The 14,585-nt window shown below is 41.2% G+C and overlaps 1 protein-coding gene across 6 annotated transcripts; it reads right to left on the minus strand.

Moving 5' to 3' along the window:
- Positions 1 to 887: 887 nt before the first annotated feature.
- On the minus strand, positions 888 to 14,204 carry LOC135227205 (tripartite motif-containing protein 5-like). 6 transcript variants are annotated; one of them, XM_064288552.1, is made up of 8 exons: positions 14,000 to 14,203; positions 12,416 to 12,915; positions 11,722 to 11,817; positions 8,617 to 8,847; positions 4,196 to 4,218; positions 2,882 to 2,982; positions 2,589 to 2,615; positions 888 to 2,320 (listed from the first exon to the last, which is right to left on the minus strand). In XM_064288552.1, the coding sequence occupies exons 2-8, from the start codon at positions 12,839 to 12,841 to the stop codon at positions 1,749 to 1,751; spliced, it is 1,476 nt and encodes a 491-aa protein (XP_064144622.1). In that variant the 5' UTR covers positions 12,842 to 12,915; positions 14,000 to 14,203; the 3' UTR covers positions 888 to 1,748. The 6 variants fall into 6 exon arrangements, 5 of the variants coding, with proteins under 5 accessions (XP_064144622.1, XP_064144623.1, XP_064144625.1 ...); XM_064288553.1 differs by having other exon boundaries at positions 12,416 to 12,918; XM_064288556.1 differs by having other exon boundaries at positions 2,208 to 2,320; positions 2,534 to 2,615; positions 14,000 to 14,202.
- Positions 14,205 to 14,585: the final 381 nt, after the last annotated feature.

A 14,585-nucleotide genomic window follows, 5' to 3' on the forward strand; every position in this document is an offset into this window, starting at 1 on the left:
AAACCAACTTATAGGCTTCATACTCTTTTTAGCAGAGAGCTTCACTTCTTGAGCCAGAAGACACTATTAAAAATAGGATGCCCGTCAGTGTGTAGATCTCTTCGGTTGTGTATATAACCTATGTATATACATACATACAGTTTCAGGTCTTTACATCCTGTAACCAGCTTTCATCCTTAGGTGAGAAATGGTCATTCCAGTAAATGAAAAAAATATGAATATCCCTGGAGAATCACTTGTCAATAATTCAAGGCAGCACAGATTGTGCCTCGTGAGTAGTGTCTCTGTCACTGTAGTAATGCAGTGGCCAGAATGCAGGGGCTAAACGGAAAATGTATAGGAATAGATTCCCCCCAATTTCCTCAGATGAGTGCTGATACAGGAGAGCTTGTGTATACACACAGAAAGAGACTGGAAATATCCAACATGGAATCCCTTCTTTTCTGAAATGTCACACAAAGATAGGCAAGTTGAGAATTCCTGTAGCCACCCAGGGGCCAGATTAGAACCACTTGGCTAAGCATCATCGATAATTCTTTGGGAAAGAATTCAAATAAAAATGCCAAAAGACAAGGGGATACCACCAAGCCATGCATCAACATCCCCTGCAGAAACAATTCCCCGCCTGTCTCACTGAAAGGAGAGAACAGGTTTTCTTCATTCCTAGGAACTACCATAAAAAAAAAATAGCAGTCAATTAAAAGCAGAGCTGGCTTAGTCTTGGCAGTAGTGTCAGGGACCTGAAAAATACGTTTTCAGAAGAACCAACTATGGTTTCCCTGAAGACACAAACCTGTTCAATGTGACATTGCTCTTGCTGACACAGCTTATATTTTTCAGTAATAAGTAGGGCAAAACTTTATTGAAAGTTAAGAAACTTATATAAGTGCTTTACATTTAATGATATTTAATTTTTCACAATGATATTACATATTAGATGAGCTTTTATACCAAAATTATTTTGAGAAAATAAACAGAGCCATTTAGTAACATTTTCAAGGTTACACCACTACTGAATGAAGAGACAGGATTTAAACTCAGTCTGGACACCAAAAAAAAAACCTCTACTCTTGGTGCATATACTATTTATGGTCTTTTTCCTTGGCTCCTTTATGTGTATGGAATCATGCGTAAACTGACAGAATGCTAGAGACTTCTTATTTAGTGAATGACTACTATATGCTGTTGCCGTCAAGTCGATTCTAATTCACAGCAACCCCATAGAACAGAGTAGAACTGCCCCATAGAGTTTCCAAGGCTGTTGTCTTTATGGAAGAAAACTGCGACATCTCTCTCCTGTGAAGCCACTGGTGGGTACGAACCACTGACCTTTTGGTTAACAGCCAAGTACTTTAACCATTGTGCCACCAGCATTCCTTAATGACTCCCATGCATGGTCTTTAATAATACAGAAAAGTTGTTGAAAATCTTTGCCTCATCTTTTCAGGTCAGTGGCAGAGGGAATGAAGAAACGATGAGTGGGTGGGTGTGTTACCCAAATGATAGCAGTCATTTTTCCTAGGGAATGTGGAAAATGATAAATACGCACTCTCTGCTAATGCTAACAAGATATTGGAAATAATAATACACAATGAAAATTGTATATTTTATTGATGCGTGAATGATGTTTGAAAGGAAAGAATAGAGGCAAAGAAGAGAGAGTCGGAGCGGAACAGACGAGCTCAGGTTCAGGAGATGCACGGCAGGGCAAGGGCAGTGCATAGAAATAGGTGAGGGTATAAGATAGTTCAAGAGTCTGGTAAACAAAGAGACATGGGTAATGTACATTTCATAGGATTGAAATATGGAAAAGTAGGCTTAGGAAAGCGACACTTAGAGAATTTGTAGATGAGAAACCCGTGGTTTGTGACATTAAAAAAAGACAAAGAGCCAGCCTCATAGTCTAGGAAAATGCCAACACGGTTGGGAGGAACAGTCAGAGGGAGGGTTAAGATTGAAGGATTATTCAAAGATGAATTCTCAAATGTATTATACATAGATCCATTCTGTAACCATATAACCCAAAAGCCACATTGAGGACTGTACCGAGAATAAAGAGTTCGATGATCAGCATATGTAGCACGTGTACGGCAATCTCTAAAACATACCCCCAAGATCCACTCAGTTTTGTTAGACACATCTACCTCCCAGTAATGTTTCCCTGACTCCATATACGGGAAGCCCAGGACACCATAGTTATCATAAATGCCAATATTAAATGATTCGAATGGCATCCGGTAGAGCACCGATCTCACTTGTCTCCAATCATCAGTAATCGTCACGTTGGCATTAGGCATCATTGGTCCCAGTGTTAAGGAAACTGTAGGAAAATAACAGGGTCAGATGAGGGATATGAGTTAGGATTATTTGTGACATTAAGAGAGGGATTTTGAGGAAAACTTGAGAGGGAATTAAACAGAACCTTGTTCAGGGGTCATAGGGAAAGGTAGAACACTCAGGAAATGTAATATGTAGGTGGTCACTGGATGAGGACACATGGGCATCAAAGACTGTGACCTACTAGAAAACGTACAGTTATGAAAGGTGGTAAGAATGGGTGGCTTGAAGATACCATGATTTCTTCTTACCCCAGTAGTTTTGGGCATCTGTCAGCTCTGAAATGACAAAAGATACCATGATATTGAATATAAGCAATAGAGTCAGCACTGACATCTGTCTCTCTCCAGATTAAGACAGGGGACTATGATGAGACAATGAACTTATGACTGACAGCAATAGACATCTGACCATTCCCCTTCAAATATGACTACATCATGAGCAAACATTATCGCTCCTCCTGCATCTCCTCTGTACCCTGTCTCCCACTTAGCCCTTGCCACCAAGAATCCCACATCCACACCCTTCTCCCAACTCTCCTCACCTCTAAACACCTTCAGTATATCCCTCAGATCTGGAGCTCGGAATGTTCTCCTTGGTTTCTTGGGAAAAGTTTTTGGCCTCTTCACGGTGAAGGTCTCACTCCTAGGGAAGACAAAAGTTGACTCCCTCACCTCTGACCTTATCTCCTTCCAACACTACTGCCTTCCTTTCTTTCCACCGTATTGATGCTCTTGAAGAACCCTTGATTCCTTAAGAGCCTGAGAGGGGAGAAAGGAGACAATCGACACTAGGCTAGAAGACTTGTGCTCATGTCTACATTATCATTTACTCTTTGTAAGACCTTGGGAAGGTTGACCTCTCAGTTGTATAGTGCCTTCCTTCTAAAATGAAATTATTAACTCTTCTCTCTCTACCTCCTAGAAATCATATGAAGTTATATGAAGCAATGGATCAAAATTAAAAAACAAAAAACACTTTGGTACCTCTACAAAATAAAATTTAATATGTGGAAAAGTCATAGCCATGGATGTGAGTTCCCAGGGAAATGGTCAGAAAGTGAGGTTTATACAACCTGGCTCCTTGGGGTTTGGGACATATGAAGTGTGGCAATCCTATCTGATGAGGCCCAAGAGTCTTCAAAGTCTGTTCCTCCAGTAGGAAGGCCCTCACAATAACATTTGAGGTTTCAGGTTCTCTGGGAAAAAGTTACAAACACTTGGGAAGGAGGAAATTATGAACACCAGCCAAACTAAGAGTGGTCTGAATATAATTTGCAATAAGCTTGATGCCTTCAAATAGCTGTACTTTATCGGACACGAGGGGGCTACCTTGCCATACAGACTTCTAAGATAAGTGACCAAGATTGATCAATTGCTCATATCAAGCCAAAATAATATTTCCCTAGTCTGGCAACTGTTTTTGAAAATCTAAAGGAAAAATATGAATGAAGTGTCGGCATGGACATTTTGGAGATTTGGTAGGTAAGGAGGATAGGAACCTACTGTGAAAAGGCAAGCACCAGTGAAATATGGGAACTTGAGCTGGATGCAGAGACAGAGGTGATAAAAATGAGTGAAGTCACAGGGGTCTAATATTGCAACATCTTACCCCTATTACCCTTACCGGCTCAACTCTATGACCCCCATATCACACAAATTCTTTACCATAGAATCTAGTCCATTCCCAATAGTTATGGAACACTCAAACCTGATTTGTGACTGGAAATTTAAGATAAAACTACATCCAATTTTTCCTGTTTGGAGATTTTTCATTCTTCTTGACCATCACACAACTTTCATGGTTACAAGGCTTTCTTCACAGCACAAAAGGATCACTCCTGGTCACCCAAACATACCTTTTTATAATGTCATTCACACCCTAGGGAGAGGGGAGAAAACTTTGAGTCAAGGAGTGATGGGTACTCCCCATTTATAACACTTCATCTCACCCCCAACAACCCCTGATGTGACAGAAATAGAGAAACGGTTCCAGAATGAGGGCTAATACCTATAAGTAAGACCATCAATGAAGATTCACGGGAGATTGTCAGATTCCTTAAACTGTAGAAATAGTTTTAACTCTTGTAGAAATACTGGAAGACGTTTCCAATACGAAGTGGAATACAGTACGAAAAAAAAACAAAAGGCCCATCATTCTTTTTTCATCCCAAATGCTTATGGTAGGTACCTCACACGAAATGACTAGAATAATACTTTGTTCTCTCATTTATTGAATACACATGCAAACTGAAACACTATGATTTGCTACATATTATACTAGGCTTTAGGAGCACTGGTGACACAACGGTTAAGCAATCAGCTACTAACTGAAAGGTTGGTGGTTTGAACGTACCAGGTGCTTCATGGGAGGAAAGACCTGGCAATCTGCTCCCATAAAAATAACAACCTAGGAAACCAGTTCTATTCCACAGGGTTGCTATGAGTCGGAATTGACTCAGTGGCACAAGACATAACAACATACTAGGCTTTGGAGAATCAAAGATGAGTAATTAATAACAACGGTCCTATAAAGCTTTCATGGTTCTTGCTGAGGGCACAAGCAAACTTGTATATTTACACAGCTATTTCTCAAGCCTTGTTCTTCTCATTCTGTACGCTAACTGCAAGTAACCTCATCTATTCCTCTAAATTCATCACACACATGTGCTGTTAATTCCAATTCTCTATCTTATTCTCAGATTTGTCTCTTAAATGCAGGCCAATGGATTTAGTAGTGAAGAAGCTAAAGACCAGAAAATTCAGGGTGTCTAACACCAAAATTACTGACTGCCAGCCATGTTGTTTCCTCTCTTAAACCCATAACGTTACCAAATCCACTTATTTACAGTCCTAAAAACAATATCTTACCCTAAACTCCAGTTTCTACCAACTCAGATCAGTCAACATCCTTAATTGCTTTTAGCCATCTGCTCTTCGTCATTGTCATACTGTTTAATTTGTTTGAAGAGATATACGCCAATATATTTAATCACCTTTACTGTACTTTCCATCTTTCATGTATCCAAAGACTAGGCCAACAATGTCTTTCACAGAGCATATGTTTTTAATTTTAACTAAGTCCAACTTAGATCATTTTTTTCTTTCATAAATCACAGTTTTTGTCTTTTATCTAAAAATTCATCACCTACAATTTATCCTATGTTATTTCATAGAAGGTTTAGAGCTTGGAGTTTTACATTAAGGTGTGTGATTCAATATTGAGTTAACTTCTGCGAAAGGTATAAGGTCAGTATCTAGATTTATTTATTTATTTATCCATAGACTTAAGAAAATATTTGTAAAAACACAAATCTGATAAAGGACTTGTACCCGAAATATACAAGGAACTCCTAAAAGTCAACAATAAACCTCCCCCCCCCAAAAAGAAAAACTAAACCTATTGCCGTTTTGTCAATTCTGATGCATAGCAACCCTAGAGGACAGAGTAGGACTGCCACATAGGGTTTCCAAGGAGTTCCTGGTGGATTTGAACTGCTGACCTTTTGGTTAGCACCACAGCGCTTAACACTACGCCACCAGGGTTTCCAATAAAAAAAAAAACAGATAACCCAATTTAAAAAATGGGCAAAAGATCTGAACAGATACTTCACCAAAGAAGATATACACATGGCAAATAAGTATATGAAAAGATGCTCCACATCACATATCCTTAGGGAATTTCAAATTAAAACAACAACAAATGCCACTACATACCTACTGAAATGGCTACCATCCAAAACACTGACAATACCAAATGCTGGTGAGGATATGGAGCAACAGGGACTATCACTCACTGCAGGTGGAAATGCAAAATATTATAGCCACTCTCAAAGAGAGTTTCTTATGAAGCTAAACACAACCTTACTATACAATTCATCAATCATATTCCTCTGTATCTATCCAAATGAGTTGAATATGTACACCTACACAAAAACATGAACACAATTTTTATAGCGGTTTTATTCATAATTGCTGCTGTTCACAACTGTTTGGTTGGAAATAACCAAGATGCTCTTCAGTGGGTGAATGAATAAACAAAAGTATATCACATGTTGTTGAGTTGTTGTGTGCCGTCAAGTCATTTTGGACACATAGCCACCCCATAGGACAGAGTAGAACTGCCTCAACTGCCCAGTAGTGTCTTCTAGGCTGAAATCTTATGGAAGCAGATCACCAGGTCTTTTCTCCCGTGGAGCAGCTAGTGGGTTCAAACCACTGACCTTTCAATTAGCAGTTCAGTGCTTAGGCATTATGCCTCTAGAGTTCCATGATACATCATATAATGGAATACTATTCAGTGATAAAAAGCTACTAACCTTAACTACATATTGGTAAATGAAAGAAGCCTGAATGAAAAGGCTAAACACCATATAATTCCAACTACATGACACTCTGGAAAAGACAAAACTATAATGTAAAAAGATAAATGGTATCCAGGGGCCCATTAGAGAGAGAAAGGAATAAAAAAGAAAATATACCAAACTGTACATTTAAACATGTGTTGTTTATTGTGCGTCAATTATACTTCAATAAAGTGGTTTAAAAGAAAAAAATGGAAAGTTCTAAATAGGCCTAGGTCTCAGAGTGCCTTATTAGCACTTCAGATGATTCTGATATTATACAACAAATCTAAGGATATCTTTTTTAGCGTAAAAGGAGCTCTGGTGGTAAAGTGGTTAATTGCTTGACTGCTAATCAAAAGGTCGAGGTTCGAACCCACCAGCTGCTCTGTGAGAGAAAGATGTGGCAACCTGCTTCCATAAAGATTTATAGCCTTGGAAACCTATGAGGATGTTCTACTCTTGTAGGGTCAGTATGAGTCAGAAGTCAACTCAACAGTAATGGGTTTGGTTTGGTTTTCTAGGGTAGTCTGACAAGAAATAAAAAGAAGACAACCAAGGGGGCTAAAAAATAAAGCTGACAGGACAGGAATTCCAGCTTTGGCTGAGTAAGATCAGTAGGCTGTTGACCAAAAAGTAACTATAAAGCTAGACAAAACTGACATCAGCAACCATTTCAACATTTGAGGCATATATAATTTAAGTATCATTAAATCTTGAAAAATTGCTGAACTTCTGATAAGATCAGTGAGAATATCTGGTATTTTGACTTGAGGTTGCTCCCATCAGCCCATCAGCCCCCCTTCCCACTTAGATGATGCAGAGATTCTCTTAGGATAGGGAAGGCAATCAGGATGAGCAGCTTCTCCCCCACAGTCAAAGGGAACTCTTTCAAGTTGGAGCACTGGAAAAATCCACACAGTAGTGTTGTTGATAGCAATCTCAGAGGCATGTGAATGGGATGGGTCAATAACTCCACTAGCCTATTGCTGCAGTCATGGTTGGGACACGTATATTCCTGTCTGAGCTTGCATGCATACTCAATGGTGACTATAGAAGGGTCGAATCACCCATATAATACTGGTCAATGCTAATAATGTACATACGTGCATATAAACATGCATAGGGGATTGAAATTACCCAGCAGAGATCAAAAGCCATGGCGTATTTAAAGATGGCCTGAACTTTGAATGTGCTCCTTTACCCAAAGACAGATCCATCAGGGTAGAACAGGAGCCTTACTGCCTCTTTGTGGTTGAGCATAACTACTATTTGAGTTGAATGTGCAGCCAATGGTACACTGATGCCAGACTTTAAAAAGGTACTGAATCCATGCTTAAAAAGTACACTTGATTTTTTTTTTCTTAAATTGAGCAGAGACATCATTAGTTATGCCTCCTGGAGAGGTCAGATACCACAAATTTAGCCCTGAGAATAAACAAGGAATTCAACTGAATTTTAAAGAAGAAATAATACCAATCCTTCACAATCTTTTTTTTTTTTTTTTAAATAGTGGAGAGGACGAATCCCAACCAGGTTTATGTGTATAAAAGGGAGGGAGAAAAAACAAACAAACAAACAAAAAACTGTTGAAACTCAAAGAGCTTTTGTTTATCTGTGACTAAGCAGCATGAACAGGAGTCTGACAAATACTCAACACAAGATCACAGATAATGGGCTCAGTGAATAACACTAGATACAATGGATCTTCTCTCCAAGGTCAAATTTTGCACTGCCCTTCAAAATTTAATGATAATTGAGTTTTTGCTCAATATTCATGCATTCAGTTTTTCCTACTACCTCTGCAATCGAAATAGGGAAAGGGCACTGCAAGGCCAATGAAACCTTAGTGTTGTTACCAGAGGGAGCCCAAAAACAGAGAAGTCTTCATTTTTCCTGAATCTCAGATGTGGGAGGGACACCTTCCCAAGTCTTACCTGCAGCATCTCTACTGAGGACGCCTGCAGTCGATGCTCCAGATCTGAGACGAGCTCTTCCACCAATTGGCTCTCCTGGGCCAGTTCATTCTCACCCTCTGCCAGGTTATCCATAATATTCTCCTTCTCTTTCTGCAGCTTTTGTAGTTCACACTGCTCCTCACTGTCCAGAATATCTCTCAGCTGATTAAACTGTGCTTGGACATTTTGTCTCTCAGTCTCTATCTGATTCTTCAGGGATGAGAAAGAGAAGCAGTCAGTTGATCTGGCAGAGGGCTTACTTTGCAAGGGGCTGGGAGCCAGGAAGAGAACTATTTTCTTTGGGGAGATCTCACAGGGAGCAGAGACAGAAGCAGGGGAGCAATTCTTGAGGAAACTGCTTTACTTTTTCCCTTCCTCGTATCCTAAAACAAAGGCCACAAGCCAGCCTGACTGAGGCCCACCCTGAGCCAAAGTGAAGTACCTGGGTGAGGCTCAGCTTTCACACAGCTGCCCAAAACACTCATGCCTCCCCACAGCCCCACCCCAACACAATGTTTTACTCTGAGGTTGGAATCATGGCCCATGCCCCATAACTTCCCTCAGAAGACTCAGCCTCAAACAGCGTGACACTGATGGACACAGGATTCACCAAGCTTCCTTACCAGAGACTCCCTCTATATCTCAAGCTCCAAATATCTGTATTCATACAACCTTTTTGGAAAACAGCATGGCACTTCCTTAAAAAGCTAGGAATAGAAATACCATACCATCCAGCAATCCCATTCCTAGGATTAAATCCTAGAGAAATGAGAGCTGTCACATGAGTAGACATAGGCACAATCTTGTCCGTTACGGCATTATTCACAATAGCAAAAAAGATGGAAACAACCTAAGTTCCCATCAACAAATGAATGGATAAACAAGCTATGGTACATACACACAATGAAGTACTACACAATGATAAAGAACAATGATGAATCTGTGAAACATCTCACAACATGGATGAATCTGGAAGGCATTATGCTGAGTGAAATAAGTCAGTCACAAAAGGACAAATACTGTATGAGACCATTATTATAAAAGCATACGAAAATATTTCCACACAGAAAGCAACAATCTTTGATGGTTACGAGGGAGGGGAGGGGTGGGATGAGAAAAACACTAACTAGATAGTAGATAACTGGTAACTTTGGTGAAGGCTAAGACAGTATACAATACTGGGGAAGTCAGCACAACCTGACCAAGGCAAAGTCATAGAAGCTTCACAGACACATCCAAGTGTCCTGAGGGACCAAGCTATTGGGCTGAGGGCTAGGGACCATGGTCTTAGGGGACATCTAGCTCCAATGGCATAACAGTCTATAAAGAAATGTTCTACATCATACTGTGGTGAGTAGCATCTGGGGTCTTAAAAACTTGCAAGTAGCCATCTAAGATACTGGTCCCATCCCTGCTGGAGAATGAAGAAAACTGAAGATACAAGGGAAAGATTAGTCCAAAGGACTAATAATGTACCTCCACCAGACTGAGCCTAGAACAACTAGATGGTACCTGGTTACTGTTACTGCAATTTCGCAAGTTAGAGCCGCCTGCTGCAAACAGCCAATTCTTGAGACAGGGGTGAGGTGGGTAGCAGGAGCTTTATCACATATACCGATATATGGAAACAGAGGGGTATGATCTCCTCCTAAAGCTGTCTGTCTCAAGGAACTGTAGTCTAGCTGGAGTTTTATAGGGAAAGGGGGGCATGGGTTTTAGGAGCTTGTGGAATGTCCATTCCCTTTCTCTTTGGTTTCGGTGGTCATATTTCAAACATGTTGATTTTTTTCTTGCCATTATCCCATCAGCCCACGGGGTGGCTGGCACCATCCTTGTCTTGTTTGACAGGCTTAGATTGATATCACTTGTTTTTCAAAGTCCTAGGGGAAACATTAGTTAGCATTTAACTTTTAGGGATATTAACACCAGACTCATACTTAGAAACAGAGACAGGTTAGGGAAAGGAAAAATGGCTCAGGTTTTGTTCAAGATATGGCTGAGCAGCCTTTTTCATTACTACCACTGACTGCTCTGGCAGGGATCACAAAAAAGGGTCCTGGACAGAGCAAGAGAAAAATGTAGAACAAAATTCAAATTCACAAAAAAAGAAAAGAAGACCAGGCTTGCTGGTCTGACAGAGACTGAAGAAACCCTGAGAGTACGGCCCCCAGATACCCTTTTAACTCAGTACTGAAAGCACTTCTAAGGTTCACCCTTCAGCCAAACATTAAACAGGTCTACAGGGCCAACAAAAACTCTGGTGGTGTAGTGGTTAAGAGCTACGGCTGCTAACAAAAAGGCTGGCAGTTCAACTCTACCAGGTGCTCCTTGGAAACTCTACGGGGCAGTTCTGCCCTGTCCTATAAGGTTGCTATGAGTTGGAATCAACTGGATGGCAATGGTTCTTTTTTTTTTTTTTTAATAAGGCCAACAATAACACACGTGAAGAACATGCTTCGTACTTCAATCATGTATATGACACTAATGGGCACATCAACCACAAAGTAAAGATGAAAAGGCAAGAAAGGACAGGAAAACTGGAACGAACAGAAACAGGGAACTTGGGGTGCAGAAAGAGAGTGTTAACACATCGCAGCATTGGCAACCAAAACAATTTGTGTATTAACTGTTTGATGAGAAACTAATTTGCTCTGTAAACTTTCACCTAAAGCACAATTAAAAACTGTATGTATATATATATATATATGTTTTCATTTGTGACATATTCACTTTCGTGCCCTACCCATGATCAGGGGAGAGATGAAGAAGTTGTTGTTGTGTGTCATTGAGTCGATTCTGACTCAAAGAAACCCTATAGGACAGAGAAGAACTGCTCCATAGGGTTTCCTAAGCTGTAATCTTTATGGGAACTGATGGTGAGGTCTTTTCTCAAAGAAGCGGCTGGTGGGTTTGAACCGCTGATGTTTCAGTTAGCAGCTAAGCACTTAACCATTGCACCACAAGGGCTCCTAAATGAAGAACAGGACTAATCGAATGCTTTCCATCCAGACTTGTTTACTGTCAGGGAATAAAGAAGAAAAACTCTGCCCAGACAGAACTCCCTCGAGGGGAATCTCCTCCTACCTTCCAGGAAGCCCTCTCTTCTCTGATGTCAGCTCCCAGCTTCTCAGCTTCCTTCTGCTTCATTCTCAGCCTTTCAAGAGCTGCCTTGAGTTTTGCCTGTAAAAAACATAATCATATCAGAGTCAAGCGATGAGTTTTCTTTGTGCTTGGATAGAAGATAAATTGAGGCAGATAGCTGGCTGCTCTCAGAAGAGGCTAGAGTTTGCAGAAGCTGCGAGGCCGGCAACTAGAATCTATGGCTTAGAAGAAAAACTGAGGATGTAAATATATTCTTTAAGCCCCAGGTGATAGAAGTCAGCTACGTCTCATCAAAAGTAGCCTGATTCTCTCTAATCCTAGAAAAAGAGCCCTAATCCTGCAGCAACGAAAGTCCTTTTCTCTTGCCCCAGCAAGCCCCCAACTGCCCTCTAGCTGGGCAATCAGAGTTTAATCTGGCCACCAAATCTCCACCCACCCAGCAGGTGATATAAAATTATCTACTTCTGGCCAAGGGTCTATACTCTGGACTTATTCATTATTTAAATGATTGTAATACACAAAAATATCCTTCAAGCCTCAGAAGGTGAGCATAGCATATGGAAAGAAACTGCAAGTCTCAGCTCTATGATGACAAAGTAATTAAAGTAGGGTGGAAAGTAGAAGTTCCCATTAGGTATCATGTTCTGCCTTGTCTTCTTCCATTCTGGTCTCTTACCTGGTTCTCCTGGGCAACCTCCTCCACAAGGAACGTATGATGACCACGGTGTTCCTCAGTTCGCTCACAAAGCCAGCAAATAACCTTCCCGTCCTCCTTACAAAAGAGCAATAGTTTCTCTCCATGGCGCTCACAGACATCTCCCGTTTGCCCCTTCTCCTCCAGGCTCACTTTGACCTCCCTCAGTTTCTCTACTATGTTGGCCAAATGCTGATTAGGCCGTAGGTTGTCAGCCTGGTATTTGATCCGGCACATAGGACAGGTGCTCTCCCCTTCTGAGCTAACCATGGATGTCTTACTGTTCACAGTGATACAGGCTTGGCAGAAGCTGTGGCCACAGTCTAGGCTCAGGGGTTCTCTCAGAAGCTCTAAGCAAATGGGGCAGGTCACCTCTTCCTGCAGGTTCACTAAGATTGCAGATGCCATTGATACTCTTCTCTGGCTTCTTTCTGTTCTGACTCTGGAGGCTCTCCTTGCTCACAGAGTCCTGGGTAGCTGGGCTGCTTGATGGGGGCAAGTTAAGAAACAAACACAGGAATAAGAAGGATACGGCTGTGCAGAAATCAAGGGCAGGTCAAGACCAAATACCAAAATACAAAAAACAGAAGAGAAACACAGAAAGGAGTTCAGTTCCCTGGGTTAAAAAGGGCCTTCAACAATAATTTCAAACACTTTACTCCCAGTTCATGTCACATAGCAAATTCCAACCTTTCTGTGCAAGGATTATTATTTTCCTGTACTTTCACCAAAGAGAAGAAAAACCTGAGATCCTTCCTATGAAGATCCTTGTGTGATACACTACCAATTCTGTTGATATCTCACACGTCAAACAAATCTATAATAAGAAAATTACCAAAACCACTGCTGTTTCAGGGTTTTTACACTTGCTGATCTTTGCTCAGCATGGAATGTTTCGCTTAATATCAGTATTACTCTTATACTACAGTCTGGAGCCCTGGCGGCTCAGTGGTTAAGAGATCAGCTGCTAACCAAAAAGTCGGCAGTTCAAATCTACCAGCTGCTTCTTGGAAACCCTATGGGGTAGTTCTACTCTGTCATATAGGATTGCTATGACTGACTCGGCAAAATGCGTTTGGTTTTGCTCTTTATATTACAGTCAACTCTGGGAATTTAACAGAGGGATTGTGGAGAGCAGGGCATATATGAGCAAGAGAGGAGTGAAAGGACTAAGACTCTGTTCTCTCTCTCATGGGCTGTCATGTCTGCTGGCCTGACTAGGAGCCTGGGCTTTCACACAGGGGAACACAGGGGCTCCACCTCACAAGGCTTCTCTGGGGGGAGCGGGAAAGGACTTTCTGCCTCTGAAAAAAGAAGATTCTAGCTGCACTCAGCAAGGTGCAATATCCTAACTATAGAATAAGAAGAGGATGGGGAAGATTAGCCTGGAGACATAACGGCCCCTCCAGGAAAAACCAAGGTCCTTCACTTCTTCAAACCCCCCTTCTTTCAGGCCCGCCCCTCCCCCAGGCTTAATGGGCCCACCTATTGGCCCTAGGAGCAGGAAGCCTGGAAACACCCTTTTGTTCCCTTCAAAGCAGCTTCAGAACCATAAATAAAACTCACCAAGCAAATTCAATTATTTCTTCCAGAAGTTTCCGACCCTTTGCCTCCACAAACCGCCCCATGCACCTTCAGTCCCCAGTGCAGAAGTCCAGATTCGGGATAGAAGAGAGAAAGCAGGCCAGGGGCAGCTGTGGTTGGAAGTCACAGGGCAAGAGAGGAGCCAGAGCTTCACAAAGAGAGGAGCTGAGGGAGAAACGAAAGTTAAAATCTTATTGACAGGAAAGAAAACAAAGCAGAAGTGAAACGTGCGACCAATGAGAGGCTGCCACTAGGACTCCTGGGGCTAGGGTAATGCTTTAATGTGTTCTGGTGCCTGGGCCAGACAAGTGCCCAGTGACTACACTCTTTTTGTTGTGGTTGTTTATTTAAACTTAATGAAATGAAGCTGATAAAAAGAGACAGCGCTAGAACATAGGATTCTGGGCTCAAATCTTCACCTAATCTTCTGATGTATGCCAATACAGCAAGATCTAAAATTCTAGGAAATAAGTTGGGTATTATACTCCTAGTTGGCAAAAAGAAAAAAAAATGAAACACTAGAGCCTATGTGGTTCAATCATGGCAGAATCTGACTAGAACCCAGACA

Source organism: Loxodonta africana, chromosome 7 (assembly GCF_030014295.1).
Source record: "Loxodonta africana isolate mLoxAfr1 chromosome 7, mLoxAfr1.hap2, whole genome shotgun sequence".
Classification (NCBI taxonomy): domain Eukaryota; kingdom Metazoa; phylum Chordata; class Mammalia; order Proboscidea; family Elephantidae; genus Loxodonta; species Loxodonta africana.